This window comes from Momordica charantia (genome assembly GCF_013281855.1).
Source record: "Momordica charantia cultivar OHB3-1 chromosome 7 unlocalized genomic scaffold, Mcharantia_2.0 BLBB01000007.1, whole genome shotgun sequence".
NCBI classification, from domain to species: Eukaryota; Viridiplantae; Streptophyta; class Magnoliopsida; order Cucurbitales; family Cucurbitaceae; genus Momordica; species Momordica charantia.
The window spans coordinates 4,000,225-4,020,055 of NW_028275165.1; the positions used below are offsets into that span (position 1 = coordinate 4,000,225).

The 19,831-nt window shown below is 34.3% G+C and overlaps 1 protein-coding gene across 1 annotated transcript; it reads left to right on the forward strand.

Moving 5' to 3' along the window:
- The first annotated feature begins 4,403 nt into the window (after positions 1-4,403).
- Positions 4,404-7,360, forward strand: LOC111025068 (jasmonoyl--L-amino acid synthetase JAR4). Its single transcript, XM_022302921.2, has 5 exons — positions 4,404-4,570; positions 5,197-5,504; positions 5,595-5,696; positions 5,791-6,605; positions 6,696-7,360. The coding sequence occupies exons 2-5, from the start codon at positions 5,212-5,214 to the stop codon at positions 7,238-7,240; spliced, it is 1,755 nt and encodes a 584-aa protein (XP_022158613.1). The 5' UTR covers positions 4,404-4,570; positions 5,197-5,211; the 3' UTR covers positions 7,241-7,360.
- The last annotated feature ends 12,471 nt before the right edge of the window (positions 7,361-19,831 follow it).

A 19,831-nucleotide genomic window follows, 5' to 3' on the forward strand; every position in this document is an offset into this window, starting at 1 on the left:
TATTGGGAATGACAAAACTGCTCTTACTCCACTTGCATCGCACGTGTTGCTCACTAATATCGAGAAAATATGCCATTCCAGATGTCAAATGATAAAAATCTATTGATTTAAAACGTCCATTTAGGATCCTAATTAAAAACTATTTTTTCACGGTTTGTTGTGTGACTAGTTCAATTCACTAACCATATATTTTTAACTTGGGTTAAAGAGTTTTACCTCACATACCTAGTATAGTTGGGTTAAATTTGGTTCGGTTAACGAGTTAGTTGTTAAGGATAAACTAGTCTTGCATATCATTGGATGTAGATTCAAAGATCTCCACGTTGCTTAATAACTACTGGATATAGATTCGAGATATTTTTGTGATCTCACAAATTTGATGATGTAACATTGTCAGTCACAACGGTCTCCTCTAATAATTTTTATTTGAAATGGACTTGTACGGGTGGCAATATTGTTTAGTTGAATGTATAACATCTCTCATTCTTGGACAAACTCCCACCCCTACTTATTGTACTATTAAAAAAGATTATTCTTTAACCAACAATGGTATAAAAAATTTTACTCCAAAATATCATCTCGGGTAAGACAAGTTTACCCTGTTTTTTGGATGGTTGATGAAGAAATAGAGTGAAGCAACCAAAACAAAATAGGAACAATAATAATTTTAAACCGAACATTCAATTTCATTAAGTAATGCCCTAAAATTTCTACAACATATATAAGAATTTTTCATAAAATACTTAGATATTGACTAATAAGTACCTATTGTTGACTGCCATTTTAAATTTGACAACTTATTATTTTTTGAAAATACCATAAAAATTATGGTTCATTTCTCCATGAGCATCTACTCAATCTAACTTCTATTTTGGAATAAAGAAGGTTAAAAAATTATTTTAAAGTCTTGAATTTGAAATACGAGAAATGATTTTAAATTTTATATCTCGTCTAAATTGAGAAATATTTAAAATGAATGTAATAAAAATTTTTATTTGTTTACATGTTTCTGATAAGGAAAAAAAGTAAAAGTTTAGTAATATAAGCTTTTAATCTTGATTTATCAGTCATGTTGAGCATAATTTAATTAAAGGGTCAAAAGTTCAAACCTTTACCGTTCAACTCTACATTAAAGGATTAATTTGAGAAAAAATTTAATAGCACCATAACATCAAAAAAATTTCCACATTCATTTTTGTCAAATTAGTAGCATTTAAAAATTTTGCGGATTCGTAGAATAAAACCATATTATTTAATGATGCGTTGAGAGGATTATGTACTCCTGTGATTACTAAAAACTTTCCTATAAATTTCACTTTTAGTATAAGTTTAACATGTCTTTTAAATGTTTAAAAAAAAACATGTCTTCTAAAAAATGTCACAGGTTTTAATTTCTAATAAATTATATATTTTATTTAAGTTGGAACGACATTTTGATGGATTCAATTTCGTATAACAATTGTTTTATCTATTATTTTATCAAATAATTTAGAGTAGACAAAATGATTTCTATTGAGACCATATAAAACTTTAGATAATTATCTTATAACAAAAATGAATGTGGAAATTCACGGAAGCTTTTTCGAATCTTTTGTCCTTTTTAATTAGTATTATTTTATTAATATATTTTAATTTAGTTTCTAATAGTTATTTAAAATTGTAATCATTTAGATTGTCTACAGATATTAATTATAATTCTTGGAATCTACTTTAGTTTCTAATAGTTAATTGAATAATTAAATTCCATTTTTATGTCAAATTTGTATTAATAGTTATAATTCTTAAAAATCATGTAATTGATATCACTCTAAACCAAACACGCTTAATTTTGGAGTCTTTATGATTGAGTCACTGAAAATGAAAGTGCACCACCTTGTTAGCTAACATAAATTCTTTTAACCTTTTGTTAACCATGCTTCCATGATCTCAAAGTCCCTTTATCTATACGAACAAGGTGCACCTTCCTTTATGGAGACTCAATCATAATTCCAGAGTTAAGCGTGTTTTGGCTGGGAGCAATCATGGATTAGGTGATGAAAGCATGCGAGTAAGGACAAAGCATGCTGAAAGGACATGTGTTGGTATGTAAAAATATAGTCTTCACCCTTGAAAGTAGATGAAGCCAGGAAGGTAGTGCAACCAAGTTGCAAAGGATGCAGGAAATGACTAGGCAATAAGGTGTCGAATCTGAATTCTAAATCTTGGGCATGAGGCGTTACAAATGATATAAGAGCGAAATCTCTCCCAATACTATGTAGTTCGGGGACGAACCAAGTGGAAGTTGGTGGAAATGTGACACCCGAGTAGAAAGGAAGGGTACATGAATGAACTAACACCACATTTGAATGAGAGAGATCCTAAGATCATGGAAGCATAATTAAGAAAGACTTAAAAGAATTGATAGTAATTACTTATACCAATAATGTGCATCTTCCTATTCGATGACTCAAAATCATAAGGACTCAAAAGTTAAGTGTAAGGATCCAAAAGACCCATGTTGGTTCGTAGGGCAATCTTCACTCTCGAAAGCAGATAAAGTCAAGAAGGTAGCACAGTCAAGTCGTAGGAGATGTAGGGAAATGTCGGGACCATCAACTCATCGATTGGTTGATTAGAAGGTATACACTTCTCCCTCCTACCGACAAAGATTATTCATTTTTTTTAATTGTCTATCTCTCACTAACATGTAAACTTGTTCCCACCAAGTCCAAATTCACATCCCTATTCTCCCTTAGATGGAAGACCAATCTTAGAAATCACACCTTTAACATCATCATTAAGTTAGGTTGGCCTGGTCTGACCAAAGACTACAGTCCCAATGTGCCTAAAACACTACTTGGCTTTGGGTTCCCTAACTTCCGATAGCAAAACCCATGGTCAAGCTCAATTCGTTATATCAAACTTAAAGTTTGAGTTAGCCATTAATAATAAATAGATGAGAGAGAAAGGGAACTAGTAGTAAAGTAATTATTGGAAAGGTGTGGAACCTACCAAATAAAGAATAAAAATAGGATTGATGAATTTGTAAGAGAGGAATGCGAACACATTTTGTTAGGGGAGAGATTCTCAAGTTTGAGGTGGATCTACCCTTTAATGTCATTCCTGAAATTTGTAAACAACAATACAATCTCTAATTCCTTGATTTCTCATTTCCTAGAAGTGAACGAGGCCTAAATTTGATTGATAAGACATTCAAAATAAAGTAAAAAGAAAATGTCTTAACTCGGTTAAAGTATCTAAACTCAAGCCAAAAAAGCAAGCCAAGTAAGATGGGAAAACCTCTCAACTTGTCTCTCAGACCACAAGATCGTAAGTTCGAATCTTCATCTCCACGTATTGTTGTACTACAAAATTCTATATCTAACTTGCTGACGGCGAATTTAGGAGAGGCCCACGTGTCCATTAGATGGGTAGGTTGTCGAAGGCAAATGAGCCTGTAACCAGAAAACTTAACTCCGGTGCGGTGCCCCGCCTAATACACTCCGACGATCAAATCAGTAATCGAAGTAAGAAAATAAGAATAGACACCTTAAGAGTTTAGTGACATATTGGTGTAGGGGCACGTCGGGCTATACGAGGCTTTGAAGGGGAGGGGGGGGGGGTGGAACGTTTCCGACAATTAGTAGGTGGCACATCCACCTGCTGGTTTGTCCTCCTGCAAATGCAGATTGCAAGCTGCAGCCTTCAATGTCCTACCCGTACAGCCCTAGAGGTGACACGCCCGTACGCACATGCAACGTACATTGCTAATCGCACCTCACTGTCATCCCTATTGCTCGAATTTCTCCCTCACATATATATATACCTACTGGAATTTCTCCCTAAAATATATATATAAATAATGTTATAATAAGGACCTAAAAAAATATTCTCCACCAAGATGTTATATTTAATCTTAGGTCCAACACCAACATAGCTCAAATGAATAGTGAATAAAGTATAATATTTCCAAGGTCTGGATTCAAATTTTCACCCCACGTGTCATTGTAATTATTTATGTATTTATTTATGATTTGAGTTCAAACAAATGTGGGGTGGGATCTAGTTTAACCTTAAAAGTACACATACCCTAACCATTTAGCTCAACTTAAAAAACATTAACAATATCTCTTATAAGTATAAAATTCGGATTCCGACCCTTAAATTTATAATTCTATACTCTAAAATAAACTTAAGATTTAATTTGATAAAATTAAAATTTTAAAGTTAAAATAGTGTAAAAGAGAGAAATTTTCTCAAACATCCAACCTATAAAAGAGATTAGGAATACATCCACTCTTTTTCTCTTTTTTTTTGTTTGGATAAAATGCACGATGAATAGTTGAAATTACTAATTTGAGAATATTTACCAATTGATCAATAAAAAGAAAAAGAAAAAGCAAAAATTTCGCATTCAATGAATGAAGATCGGTCTCACACTGAGGAGCTGCCACTCAGTTTCCTCTTCAAAATTCTTCTATAAATCAAACCGTTCCTTCTTCCCCTCCCTCTCAGATTCAGCTTTCAATCAGATTCTAAAACCCCATTTTCCTTTCGATTTTCCTTCTGTCTCTTCGTTTCGCCACTCCTGGTAATTCTCTTCTCCGATTCTCTCTGTGGTTTCTGATTATGATTTTCCCCCCACTTGCGTTTTTAATTCGTTTTTCTGCTCTGTAACGTTTGGAAATGCGGAAATGAAATCGAAATTACGCGTTTGCTGTCTTTGGCGATTGATTTCTCTTCTTTTGAATAATTTCTTTGATTTTCTGCTTTCAATTATGTGTGAATAGTTTTCTTTCTGCTTTCTGAATTCATTTTTCTGTTGTTCATGAATGCTCGTCCCAATAATTCCATAAATTAGGTTCATTTTTGAAATTATTGACCAAATGAAGTGTCATGTGTTTCGATAGCGTGCTGTTCTTTCTTGGACTTTTCTCCTCTGTTTGTTTCTGGAATTGGGATCTCAAAAGTCCCTTTTGTTATTTTATATTATTCACTCTGTTTGATTGCTCAGAAAAGTGGAAAAAGGAGAGAAAATTTTATCCAAATTTTGATTCCTAAACAGTTGACTTTGACGTTTTCTGTATTCTGCGGAATCTAAAAGGGAAGGAAAGCAAAAAAAAGACCCAAATCCAATTATGCCTTGAGATTGATTGCTGTTAGTTTGGATTACTATTTAAGTTATACATTGATCTTCATTTCTTCTGCAATCAATAGTTTTGTATTGTGAGGATGTTGGAGAAGATGGAGGAGTTTGATACGGAGAAGGTGATAGAGGAAGTTGAGGCAATGAGTAAGGAAGCTGGGAGAGTTCAGAGAGAAACTCTCAAAAGAATTTTGGAAGAAAATGGATCTTCAGAGTACTTGCAGAATCTGGGGCTTAATGGAAACACAGATCCTGAGAGTTTCAAGGCTTGTGTTCCGATTGTTACGCATGAGGACCTGGAACCTTACATTCAGAGAATCGCGGACAGCCACCACGCCTCAATTCTCACTGCAAAACCGATCACAACCATCTCGTTAAGGTAGTTTGTTTGTTTAGTTACTTATTTTTTCCGCTCTGTTTTTGGGCCTTGAATATCCAATATTGAATTTGATTTTGGTTTCTGTCGAAGTTCTGGTACTACTGAAGGGAAACCGAAGTTTGTTCCGTTTAATGATGAGTTGGTAGACTCTACAATACAGATATTTCAGGCATCTTTTGCCTTTAGAAACCGGTATGAATAGTTTAGTCCCTTAACATTATGGCCTTTATTCGGAAGTTCAATCATGTTTTGTGCTTTGTTGAAAAGGTTTCATTTCTCTGTGCAGAGATTTCCCAATTGGGAAAGGCAGGTCCTTGATGTTTATTTATGGCAGCAAGCAATTCAAGACTAACGGAGGTTTAACAGCTGCTACTGCCACGAGTAATCTCTACCGAGATCCGAAATTCAAGAGCACAATGAAATCAATCATGTCCATGAGCTGCAGCCCGGATGAAGTCATATACGGTTCTGATTTTCACCAATCACTGTATTGTCATTTGTTGTGTGGTCTTATCTTCCGAGACGAAATTCAGTTGATATTCTCAACGTTTGCCCATAGCATTGTTCACGCATTTAGAACGTTTGAACACATCTGGGAAGAGTTATGTTGTGACATCCGAAATGGTATTCTCACCAGCCGAATCACCTCGCCTTCCATCCGAGCAGGGATGTCGAACCTGCTGAAACCGAATCCCGAATTGGCAGATTTGGTGTACGAAAAGTGCGTAGGATTGAGTACTTGGTATGGACTAATACCCCAACTCTTCCCTAATGCAAAGTACATATATGGAATCATGACCGGATCGATGGAACCATATGTCAAAAAGTTGAGGCACTATGCAGGAGACCTGCCTCTGATGAGTGCTGATTATGGTTCATCGGAAGGATGGATCGGTGCAAATATAAACCCGAAATTGTCTCCAGAATTCGCCACTTTCACTGTGCTTCCTAATATTGGTTACTTTGAATTCATTCCGCTTGGGGAGATCTCCGAGAACGATAAGAGTCAATCGTCTTTAATCTGTAGTGAGTTGAAACCAGTGGATCTTACTCAAGTCCAAGTTGGTAAAGAGTACGAGATTCTCATCACCAGTGTTGCAGGTGAATTTTTCCAATTCATGATACTTTTTCTGTTTACTTCAGTTTCAAAATGTCCCATAACAAGTTTTAGTAACAAGAGAAGGATTCCAGGTATGTATAGGTATAGACTTGGAGATGTTGTCAAGGTCACAGGCTTCTATAACTCGACCCCGGAACTCAAATTCGTCTGTCGGAGAAACCTCCTGCTGACGATCAACATCGACAAGAACACGGAGAAAGACTTGCAGATAGCTGTTGGAGAGGCCTCGAAGCTATTGGCAGAGGAGAAGCTTGAAGTTGTCGATTTCACAAGCTATGTGGATCGATCTACAGATCCTGGCCACTACGTTATCTTCTGGGAGATGAGCGGTGAAGCTTATAACGACGATCTTTTGAACCGATGCTGCAATCGTCTGGATACTTCCTTTGTTGATGCAGGCTATGTTAGCTCTCGAAGAGTCAAGTCAATTGGCGCGTTGGAACTTCGGGTGGTTCAGAGAGGAACTTTCCAGAAGATTCTGGATCACTTCCTGTCGCTAGGAGCCGCGGTCAGTCAGTTCAAAACACCCCGATGCATCGGTCCGGCCAACAATAAGGTGCTTCAGATATTGTGTAGTAATGTTATCAAGGTCTACTTCAGTACAGCTTTCCAGTAAGAGCAACAAGAAGCTGGAAGAAACAATCAAAACATTAATCAGAATGTAAAGTTACAAAGAAAAAGGCTGATTTTATAGTTTCAATGATGCCCTCAAAATATATTATTTGTTTTGGAGAAATGATTCTTCATTTTTTATTTTCAAACAGAATTAGGACTAAAGACATTTCGAAAATAGTTGATAAATTTGAGGGCACTTTTGAAATTTCAGAACTCTTGATCAAATCAAAATGTACTAATTCAAGGTCAAAAAGTAAACTAAGACTTACTCAGACAAAAAAGGTTAAGATATACCATTAGTTCTTCTACTTTGGTTCTCGGATTTTTATTTCTAACACTTTAGACTTAGGTTTGATTTTGGTCCTGCTAAAATTACTTTTACGAATGTCGAAATTATTTTTATTTTAATATAGAATATTTGGTAAGGATTTATAAGTAATTTTGAAAAAATTTAAAATCACCGTGGTTCTCGATCGAAGGATGATTCTCCAAGTGATTTTTTATTAAAAAATTAAAATAAAATAAAATTAGTTTTTGAAATGATTATTATTTTAATTTTCAAAATTGTCTTTTTATTCCTCTTATTTTCACCTTAAAACTCTGAAAATTTGTTTTTTTCTCTTTTCTAAAATTTTTGTCACTCTCCAACTTTATTTATTTTGAATTTTGTTTATGCTCTCTCATTTTTTTTCTCTAAAATTTTCGTAATCTCTTTAAATTTTTAGTTTCTATCTCTAATTGGAAAAGTATATAACCAAACGTTTAAAATAATTATATAAAAATTACTTTCACCAAATCAATTATCATTAAATATATTTTGCTAAATATCACTAATTCTAAAATCATTTTAAAAAATGCCCTGCATACTTTAACACATGAATCCAAAATCAAATCCAAAATCTGAGCTCCAATAATATTTTTGAAAATGAAGATTCTCCCTGGTAAAGGTATATTGTTGACTCAAAATAAAAATAATAATAATAATAATATTTTGGATTTCTTTGAAAGTGTAAATTAGCATAGTGGATACTACTTTACCATTTAAACTATGATGTATGGATCCTCTTTGGATAAGGGGGAAATAGGGTTAGGATTTATTTTTGTAGATCTTATCACTGTAATTCACCCATTATGATTTCAACATATTCTGTAGTCAGTGGAGGGGCAATTTGGATGGTTACAAAGGAAATTGACAAGTGGGAAGACTACTTGAAACTTAGCTATGTGAGGAGTGATGAAATTGCCATGATAGAGACCCATCTCTTTGCTTTGCATTGATGATGCTAAGGTGATTAGATCATAATGCCGAACTATGTTTTTGTTTTTGTTTTTATTTTTTTTTTAATTTGACTCTTATGGGGTGGGAGATCAAACCATCTACTTTTAGCATAATAGGCGTCTAAGTTTGAATTGACACCAACCTGAGTTACCATAAAGACATTTTAAGGCCTCTCCTATAGCTATCTTGAGTGCCACGTAGGTGCCGTGCCATGAGGTACCACGTACGTCTTCGTCTTCTAGCTCAAGCCTCATCTACATAGAAATCTAGCACTGGTGTGGTGTTCTATCGAATGCACTCTGATGCCTACGTGGAACTTAAGGTGGAAGCAAATGTGGATGAAGCAAGTATAAGAAAGGAGCAATAATCTCGAGTGAAAGTCTACTTGAGGGTGTGTGTGCTGAATTCTCACAAGGAATTGTGTTGGAAAACTACGTCTTACTTGGATTAGGGTTCCTCCTCCCTTTTATATGTGGAGAGGAGAACGATGCTTAAAGAGGAGAGAGGCAGACCCAAAGGGTGGAATGCTGCACCTAGGGATCACAGGAACCACCGACATTTTCTTTCACTTTGCAAGTTGCAGAAGAGGTTGCGGCGGCGTCCTGGGGAATCCTCTAGAGTGTATTGCAATTTGGGCGCACGATGTCATCACCTTGGCCGCTAGTGGTCTCTCAGGTTGCCCGGATGCACTTGGCCCCTCAAACCAGTGTGCTCGGAACTGGGTGTGGTGCGCTCAGCCTTCGTTTGGTTCGCCTGTTCCTTATTGACCTAGTCCATGTAGTCTGAATGAAACCTGAACGTGTGTTTTCTTAGATTTACCCGATATGAGTATATATCTAGAACTTTATAATACACTTCACATCGTTCAACTAATACTACTAAATACAATGATAGAAAACATATGTTGAAAGGACCAATTATCCGAATGTCTGTTTGGCAGCTGCCTCCTTTGGAATGGATTAAGTTTAACACAGATGCTGCCCTTCATGAGCGTAACTCCTCATCCAGCATTGAGTTTCTAAACTATAAAGTTCTCTGCTAATTTTCCGAAGTTTGAATTTTACGTATAATCTGTCCTGGCCTTTTAGACATAAAATTAAAAGGTCGAGGTCCTAATTAGACATAAAATTGAATGTCGTGTTTATAAGTCTAAATTTTTAAAATTTTTGAATAGATCAAAGATTTATTAGATACAAAATTGAAAGTCTATTAGACACTTTTGAATCTATCAGACATAGAATTGAAGCGTAAGAATTTATTAAACATTTATTTTAAAAGTTCCTCGACTCATTACATACATCCGTGAGAGTCCACACATTTCCAACATGCTTCTTAAATAATTGAATATAAAATGGTACTAACGTTGTCACACAGATAAAGTATGAGGCGGTTGGAGTATTTTGACTTCAATATCTTTCGATCCAGGTTAAGTACATGGTTGATGTTCTCATGAACAATGACAGATCCATAATTTTTGTACGAATGTCATTTAAAATTTAGTAAAAATATTTTACAAGCCAGTAGTTCCAAAAATTGTAAAATTTTATATTATAGGACAAGTTTTTACTAACCATTATATTAAAAGAAAACTTCAAATAGTTTAATTGATAGTATAGACAATGTAAAGTTAATAAAAATTTATATTAAATAATTAATATCCAAATTATCGACTTCTTTAAATTCTTCAAAATTCAAAATAAAAATTATATATAAAATGAGAACAATTTAACCTAAAAAATGGTGTGGAGAAGGAAAAGAAATATCAGTATAATAATTTATAAAAAAAAAATATTGACTATATATAGTGAACGCATCAGTTTAAAACAAAAAATAAACTTGTATAAAGTGAAAAGAATTTCTTATAAGTTAAAATGAATGGCGTGGGCTACACAATTTAATATTAGAGTTTAAATGCCACTCCAATTAATATATTTAATGGTAATTGACATATATCTCCAATTAAGAGGTTGTGAGTTCCACATGTTGTACCTTAATTCTATGATTTTTTTTTCATCTTAAAAAATCATGGAAATATATATATATATTTTCCTTCCATGCAACTTACATAAAAACTAAATAGAAAAAAAATTATGAAGTAAATAGAAAAATTGTAAAAATCTCAAAATTAATTGTCAGGAGAGTGTAGCTCATTTATATTATAAACTATTGTTAGGTCCCATGAAGTCACTTATCTTTTTAACGTGAAATTCCTAATGTTGGGGTTTATGCCCTAAACTCGTGGTTTGTAAACATAAAACAAATATTTATTCAATAAATTGTTATTCATGTTTCTCTTAGGATTGCATTAACCCAAATCCAATAAACTAACATCCGAGGTTAAGTTATGTAACTAGAACAGTATATAATAGATATACAGTATATATTTGATATACAATGTATATATATATAGTATATATTCGATAAATAGGTGGATAATGTTGGGTACTCTGTCCTAAAACTCGTAGTTTGTAAACAGTGAACATTAATGTGAGGTTATTCAGACAAATGTTGTTAAATGAAAGTGAATTTGTTTTTTAATAAATCCAATAAACTACGAACCCTTGGCTATTATAATGAGTACTTGGACTTTATGTGGAGACATAAACTGGATCAAGTTCAAGTAAATAGCCTAAACAGTCTATAGTACATGGATTAAGTTGGGTACTTTTTCCTGAAGACACTATTGAATACGGCCCGCTTTATGATTGTCACAAATGTTGTAAAGTGTCATAAACGAAGTGATCCTGATTCGTTCGTGTAGAAACATGTGAGCGGGGGTGTTCTACACAATGAGATTGTGTAAGACTGACCCTGAAATAATCACTGTTACGTATTAACACCGTTTACGGATAACATTGATTAATTTCGTTTATCGATGACCTAAATAACTTGATCTAAATCCTGAGCCATCTATGAACTCCTATTTATTCAGGATTCTCCCTTGATCTGCATAGGTGAGAGTAAGCTCATCAGCGCTGCTTAATATGCCTCCCATCTCAGGGATAAGACTGGGTAGATAGCTGGGGACATAGAATTAGCAAGACGGAATTCATTCCTACCCGATTTAGGGATAGTAGAGAGGTTGTTCCCGGGTCTTGAACAAGGGGCCCCATCCTCTCACTCGCCCGAGAGGAATTGGATTTAGTGATTTGATCCTAAATCAATTGTTCATTAGAGGGATAATGGTACTTAAGGAGAAAAGATGTAACTCAGGGGTAAAACGGTTTTTTTTTTTATCTAGCTGAGGTTACGAACGGCCTGTGAAAGATCAACTTACCGATGACGGTTATATCGAATGGACATAAATATATCTACAGTGAGGGGAGTCCATCTACAGGCAATAGTGGACAGTTCTGTTAGTTAACGAATGTTGATTAACTAAGTTAAAGAGTTTGACCAGTTAGTCTCGAATCGTTGGAGCCCATGATCTGTAGGTCCAACGGGTCTCCATGCTAGCTCATAAAGGATAAATTTGATAAACTAGGTGAAGCAAGAATTTGAAGTGTTCAAATTCGGTTTTTAAGGGAATATTGTATTTTATATGAGATATAATATATAATCTAATTGACATTTAATTATTATGGAGAGTATGACTTATTTAAATTAGTTTTAAATAAGTTGAAAGCATGAAAAAGAGTTGTAATTTGATTAATGTGATTAATCAAGCGGTGTCAAAGACCAATTAATATGAGATATTGATTTGGCTTGGTTTTTGTTTTAATAGAAAATTGATATTTCAATTTTTGTTTTTATAAAAATCAATTTTATCAAAGTTTTATTTAAAAAATCAAGTTAGTGGAAAAATCCAACTTCAAAGTTGGATTTTCCCACTAACTAGTGGTTTTTGAAGTGTTTCTTCAAGGCAATGACACCTATCTTTTACATGCTAGTGGAGTTTGAAGTGGAAGGCATGCAAGACATGTCTTTGCATGCATTTGGTCTTTATATAGGTGATGAAGATCATTTGGATAAGGCTAATGCTTACTTGCATAAGTGCAGAATTTTTCCACTCAAATTTCTATTGTCTTCTCCTAGCCGTTAGTGTTTTTCTTTTGTTTTCACTCAAAATTCGGTCCACAACCGTGTTCATCAACCTGAGGATAGCACGAATTTGTCGTTGTGGTCCCATTGAGTTAGGAGAAGAAGTTATAATGGAAGTCTTCAAAGGTATAAAGTTAATCTTTTTTCTTTACCTTTTCATCTTTTTTCCAAGCATGCTTATTTTAGTTAAATTGTTTCATTAAGTGTATTATGATCCTTAGCTTCCGCTGTGCATGTCTAAGAATTCCATCAGATAATATTCTAGTAGTAACCTAGAGGGTCTATACTATATGGATAAGGTTGGGTACCTTATCTTGATGACACTATGGATACGGTCCACTTTGTAATAGTTACAAATGACTTGATTCAGGTCGTTCGTGTGGAGACATGCGAGTGGGGTTATCCTATACAATTAGTTTGTATAACACCGAACTACAAAATAATTAATCTTTAGCTGTAACACCATTAGCTAATAGATTAATATTTCAATAGGATGACCAGATAACTCGATCTCAATCTTGAGTGAGTTATGGACTCATGCCTGTTAGGGCTCATCTTTTGATTTGTATGGGTGAGAGTGGCCCGAGTCGCCCTCTCAATATTCCTACCACTTTGGGGACGAGATCGAGTGGGGAGCTGAGAACATAGCTACATAAGATGGAATTCACTCCTTTCCGAATTTAGAATAAGTAGATGAGTGTTCTCTTAAGTGCTAACCCCAAGACTTGAACAAGGGGCTCCACCCTCTCACTGGCCCAAGAGGGACTTCCAATTATTGGTTGGACCATAACCGAATTGTTCATTAGAGGATTAGTGGTACTTAAGGTACAAGATGTAATACAGGGGTAAAACGGTAATTTGACCTAGCTGTGGTTACGAACACTCGTGAAGGATTGACTTACCGTAAATGGTCAAAATCCATGGATGAAAAATATTCTATCGTCAGAAGAGTGCAACTGTGGGTCTTTAGTGGAGTGACCGACAGTTAACGAATGTTGATAATATGTTTAATGAGTTTAATCAATTAATCTCGTATCGTTGGAGCTTCCGATCTGTAAGTCTATATTAGGTCCCCTTGCTAGCTCGTGAAAAAAATTTGAATTGTTCAAATTAGTTAAAGAGAATTAAGGTTAATTGTATGATATGCAACTAATATAATGTATTACATTATAATATAAAGTTAATTTTGAATTGGATTCAAAATTATGAGAGAGATGGATATTAGAATTTGATTATAATATAATTGATTAATTTAAGTTTAATTTAATTAAATATGATTTAATTAAATTAATGAGATATATTAATTTAGTTAAATTAAATTAGATTTATTTAAATTAAATTAATAATTCTTTTTTAATTAATTAAATTAGATTTAATTAATTATTATTTTAATTGAAATTGTTTTAATTAAAAAAAAGAAAAGAAAAGAAAGGAAAAAAGAAAAGAAAAGAAAGGGAAAGAAATGGGAGGAAACCCTCCCATGGTGGGAAGCGGGGAGGTTTTCCCAAAGGTGGGAAGTAGGAAAGTGGTGAGTGGGGATTTCCCCACCATTCTTCCTCTCTTATAAAAAGGAAGGTTCTCCCCTTCCTTTTGCCCCGGTCAACAATTGTTGAATTTTCGAAACTCCAAACAAGAAATCTCTCTCTTCCCACAAACTGAGTTCTTAACATCCAGAGAATAGCAAGTAAGACTTTTTTAGTGGTGTTGGTGTCTACATTGAAGAAGTGTCTTCAAAGGTACATATCACTAATTACATTTTATACATGCTTATGTCTTTTCTTCGTTGTAATTCTAAAACAAGATCGAAACACATGCATTCGCGCGCTTCCGCTACAAGATCCGATCCCTCAACTAACACTTAGGACATATTTGACCACCTCCAAATCCTTTTAAGTTTTGGCTCTTAGAAGTGTTGACATGCTTTTTTGGCAGCAATAACGTTCATGTTAGGTTCTAATTAACATATATAGGTTCTGATACCATATTAACATTCATAAAGTTCTATCTCAAAATGACAATGGAAGGAGTAGTCTATGTATATTATAAACTTTGTTACCTCTTTATCTTTTCGGTATGAGATCCTTAACAACATGTCTATTTCATTGCTCCAAAGGAAAGTAAATGTTTATGCCCAAGAAGGAAGGATGAAAGAAATGGTGAAAGAAGTGTTGAGAGCTTCCTCTTCTACACTTATTGACTTCTTCTTAATAAGACCTCTCACACATCAATCGTTTCTTTTTTATGTAAGAATAAGAATGAATCGCCATCTTTTCTTAAAATGGTGCCATCATCTATATATCCATTAGAATTTTATAAATGTTTGTGCCAAATAGGCAAATGCACCTTCTACCTTGTTTATATTGAGATAATAGAACCAAAACAAGAAACTCATGTCCTATGAACAAAAATATTATAATAGTGGAATCTGTTGTCGCGAAAGACTGAACGTAACCCATAGTTTGGGTGAATCTGTATAAATCTCTTGTGCGTTTATTGCGCCTTCCTTATTTTCTCTTATTGTGTGATTGACTTAATTTTTACTGAAGAACTAATTGTTGGGTAATTAATGGTCCTGTATAATTTCCCCTTCCACATAAAATATCCAACAAAACCAAGAATATGCAAATAGGAAGAAAATCAGTAAAGCATAAGTAAATGACACAGTATATCATACTGGTTCACCACTAAGGGCTACATCCAATCTTCCACTCAGATGTGGATAATTCACTAATAATGTTAAGGATTGGATACAAAACTCTTCCAAAAAATATCCCTTACCGGTCCCAATAAAAGCCCCTAGCTTCTAAGTATTTTAGACAATTAATACTTAGGTACAGGAATGAAAACTCACAAGAGTCAAGATAAAATTACCCCGGCAATGTGGATCTTGATCAACCCCAAAGCTTCTGTCAATACCCGTGCCACTGCCACTGATTAGCTGCCAAAACCCTATGAAAACGATTGCTAAAAAACCCCTTGTTCGACTGAAAAACCTAAAAACCCAAAACTGCACTTATATAAACATCGACACAGCGCATGGCGCTACTGATGCAAAACTGCACCCGCGCGCCCACCAGGACAGCACCGTGGCGCCCTACATCGGCCCCGCACACTGTCTTCTAGGCTCGAGTGGCCTGCAGCGCCCGGCTTTCCTGTTTTTCATCCTCACTTCGACCCCGACTCATCTCGGCTCGATCGCGACTCATCCCTAGCTCGTTCTGACGTCGTTTTGACTACACCAATCCCAACACTAATATAGAAGGGAAAAATATTCTTGATAAATAATTTTCACAATCATTTACCAGTAGACAAAATAAGTCACCAAATTTAATAAAATTTCAGTCGAGTGAGTGTTTTCTCTTCTGTTTACTTTGTTTTTCTCTAACTGATTCTGCAACAAATTAAATGTCCATTAATGAGTCTTTAAATGTATCTAATACTGTTCACACGAGATTTCCGGAGAAATTATATTTCGTGGAGTTGAACTTTTATATTTGTAGTATGTGTTGTATAGTGAATTCAATCTCTAATCTTTATCCTCTGATTCTTTCTCTCGAACTTGATGTGAAGATTGAGATGCTTGTTCTTGAATTTGGATCGAAGTTATATGTTCTTCGAAAGTTTTCAAATCTTCAAGTATTCAAAGTCTTTAAGTTGGTCTTCGAATCTTCAAGTTTTCAAAAGAGTCTTCAATTTGGTGTGAATTCTCTCAATTCTGAAATTCTGAACCTTCAAAATGAATAAGGTCCCCTCTATTTATAGAAGTTTCGATAGGCTTTGGTGGGCCATTGAGTTTGGATAATTTTGGGTCAAGCCCAATTCTTTAAATGGATTTATTTAAATTTAAATATTAATCCACTTTACTCGATGGTAAATTGGGTTTTGGGCCAAGTTTGTGACCAAATCGATTCCAAACCCAATACTCATATGACCCAATTACATATTTTAATTGTCAAATTATCTTTAATTTTAATTTAGGGTTAATATATAATTAATCCCTAAATAAAATAGATAATGATGTGACCGTTTATGATTGGCCCAAATTTTTTGGTTCTACAAATACATTAAACATAAATTTCAATATTTCAACATTTTTTTTATTTTTCTTACTTAATTCATCCATGATTTTGTGAGCTAATGATCGAGAAACTTGTGTATTCATAAATTAGCTGAAACAATACAAAATTAATTAAATTAATTTTGCATTAACTAGCTAAAGTAACGAGTTGCACTCTTGCACTATATCACAAGATATTCACTAAATGGAATTGATTCAGTGAATTTGAAAACAAGAAATAAAGATCTAAATTCTCTACCAAATAGGTCCTAACCTACCTTAGCACCGCCTTCTTACCATTTATTTTGTGCAGAGTATTCCCTCCCCTCCCACCCTCTCTCCTCTCCCCCAACAAATCCATAATTGCTTTAATTACAGGGGTTTTATGAACATATCTAGACCTAACCCACTTAGGGTTGGTTTAGGTCTGTCTGAAAATCAACACAACCCATTTGCACCCTAGGGTCTTATTTATAGGGATTTAGGATATAATATTTAGTCAAATTCAAATATATATTTTTTAATATCTCTATTTTAAAATCATTCATTCAGAATCTCATTCAAATAAATATTTTTATCAATATAAGTTATATATTAATAAAATAAGCTCTTTAATGTATCAAATACATCATTATTTCCTTTAGTAATGTATCCAATGCATTAAATATGAATTCGAACATTTTTCAAATTGAATTTTAATTTCTTTCATTGATCTATCAAAGTTTTTACAATATAGCAATGAGGTCAGACCTCCAAATTATAAGCTCTAGTGATACCAAACTAATTAATTAACTTTCATTGTCAACATGAACTTAGCTTAGTGGTAATTAGTATCTGTCTCTGACCAAGAGGACATGAGGTACGATTGTCCATGGATATAATCACGCTTCTCGAAAGAAGATAGGTCGGTTAAACAAAAACATATTCTGTACTCGGGGAGTCTCCACCAAGAGGTTCTTTCTCTCACTTAATTTCGTCCGTTCTACTTCTACACTTTCTACATTTCCACCCTTCGTTTTCTACGCTGCAATTTCTTCCTTTTTCCTCTTTTCTCTCAATGTTGTCTCTATCAATATTCATAGAGTTCCATCTTAAAATCAATTGGAAATTAGAAGAGTAGTCCATGTAAATTATAAATCTTTATTAGGTCCATTATCTTTTCAATGTTGGATCATTAACATGCCTCTTCAAGAAAGTGGCTATTTTGAGCTCACCAATCTTGATTGGATCTCATTTTTTGACCAATTGGTTTTGAGATGGAATACCATAAATATTGATATGGTATTAGAGTCCAAAAAGCTCAAACAAGCATCCCATTCAAAAATGATATCTGGCAAAGATTGGCAAGCCCAAAAGAACCACTATCTTGATGGGGCTGTTAAGGATCCAAATAATAAAAAGATAAGGGATAATATAGACAGACTACTTCTCTCATTACCAATTGGTTTTGAGATAGAATCTCATGAATATTGATAGTCTCTCTCGTTTCTAGCATTGCGCTTATCTTCTAGCATTGCGCTTATCTTCTCTTTGACGCGGGTGTCCCTTCTCTATTGTGATTTCACCTTATATAGCACAATTTCTCAAATCTCCAATGGGGTAATCACTCTGTTTTTTTTTAATTATTTTTTCTGGTTTGCATGTATTTAATTTAGTTCCTTTGATGGCTCCAGTTCATTTTATTATATCGTGTGAAGATCAAGTGATTGGTTAATGAGTATTGTGTTTTGAGAAATTCTTTTTTTTTTTTTTTGCATTTTTGTACCTTGTTTTGTTTTGATAAATTCTTTAGAGTGAGGTAGGTAGGTTTGGCTTATTTTTGGAACATCTTCGGTTCTTTAAGGTCCTAAAATTTTTATGTTAGGCACGTTTTAAGCTAGTTTCGTTTATAAAATTCTAGTTTTGAAAGGTTTTGGGAATGAGTTAGGCACTTTGAGCTCTGTTAAGGCACACGTTTTTTGTTTATTAAGGTCTCAAATGAAATTTATTGAGTTTTAGTTAGTTTGGTGCACAACGTTCTAGTTTAGAAGGGCTTAGGAGTGGGTCAAGCATGTTTAGGCATTATTTTTGTCCCTTAAAGGTTCGAAAATGTCTTGTAGCTCGGTTGATTTTCAGTTTAAAGTTCATTTTGTCAGTTTAGGAACAATTTTAGCTATGATTGAGTTTAGGGGGGGGGGTGGGTTATGTGTTCTGGATTCATTTTGGCACCGTATGAACTATTTTAGCTTGCTTGAGTTTATTTAGGAGTATTAAAACTAGATAATTTTTGAAAATCTATATATTGGCAATGAGAGAAGTAGTTCATATATTATAAACTTTGTTACGTCTCTTAATCTTTTCAATGTGTGATCCTTAACACGCCCCTCAAGATAGTGACTCTTTTGGGCTCACACTAATATTGGGGGCAATGAGAGAAGTCGTCCATGTAGTTATAAACCTCTTGTTATGTCCCGAGATTTTTTCAATGTAGGATCCTTAACATACGTCCTCAAGATGGTGACTCTTTTGGGCTCACAAATGTTGGCTGTGTTGGGATTATGGATACAAAATAATAAATAAAAAAAATAATAAAAGAGAATGTGGAAGGGGACCAAAATAATGCCTATTCGGTCATGAAGGCACAACTTTATTATTGCCGTCGTTTTAGTGCTCACGCACATATATATGTGTGTGTGTGTTGTTATTATAATTTGTTTTTTTAGCCATGAGTGAAGAAGCAGAGAGGGGGTTGGCGGCCAATAGCAATTTGAAAAGAGAAGCAGCCATCCTTGAGGTTTTTTTTGTGGCAATTTTGAGGCGACGACTTAAGTATTGACAACATAGAAAGGGTAGATCAAGATCGATATTTTTTGGGGAATTTATTCTCAATTATTGTGTGAGTTTTTCATTCTTGTACCTACGTAGTAATTGTGTTAAAATACTTAGAAGTTAGGGGGCTTCACATCTAAGTGGATAATTTGTGGTGTCATTTTCTTGTTCTTTACAGTTCTCTTCCTATTTGCATATTGTGGTTGGTGTTTGCATATTCTCTATGGAAGGGAAAATTATACAGGGAAATTAAATTTTCCAACAAGTGGTATCAGAACTGTAGGGTTGCAGCATCATGGGGGACAAATACCACGCACACCGTTATTATGAAGGGATTCTAAAGTTCACCAGAGAGAATTTCAGTTTTTGGAAGATGCAGGTAAAGGATCTTCTTACGTGCAAGAAGA

What these genes read in the sequence shown, in the direction of transcription:
- LOC111025068 (XM_022302921.2), top strand. Translation starts at nt 5,212, where the DNA reads ATGTTGGAGAAGATGGAGGAGTTTGATACGGAGAAGGTGATAGAGGAA. An exon ending in ATCACAACCATCTCGTTAAG is followed by an intron (nt 5,505 to 5,594) that starts GTAGTTTGTTTG and finishes TTTCTGTCGAAG; the next exon opens with TTCTGGTACTACTGAAGGGA. An exon ending in TCTTTTGCCTTTAGAAACCG is followed by an intron (nt 5,697 to 5,790) that starts GTATGAATAGTT and finishes TTCTCTGTGCAG; the next exon opens with AGATTTCCCAATTGGGAAAG.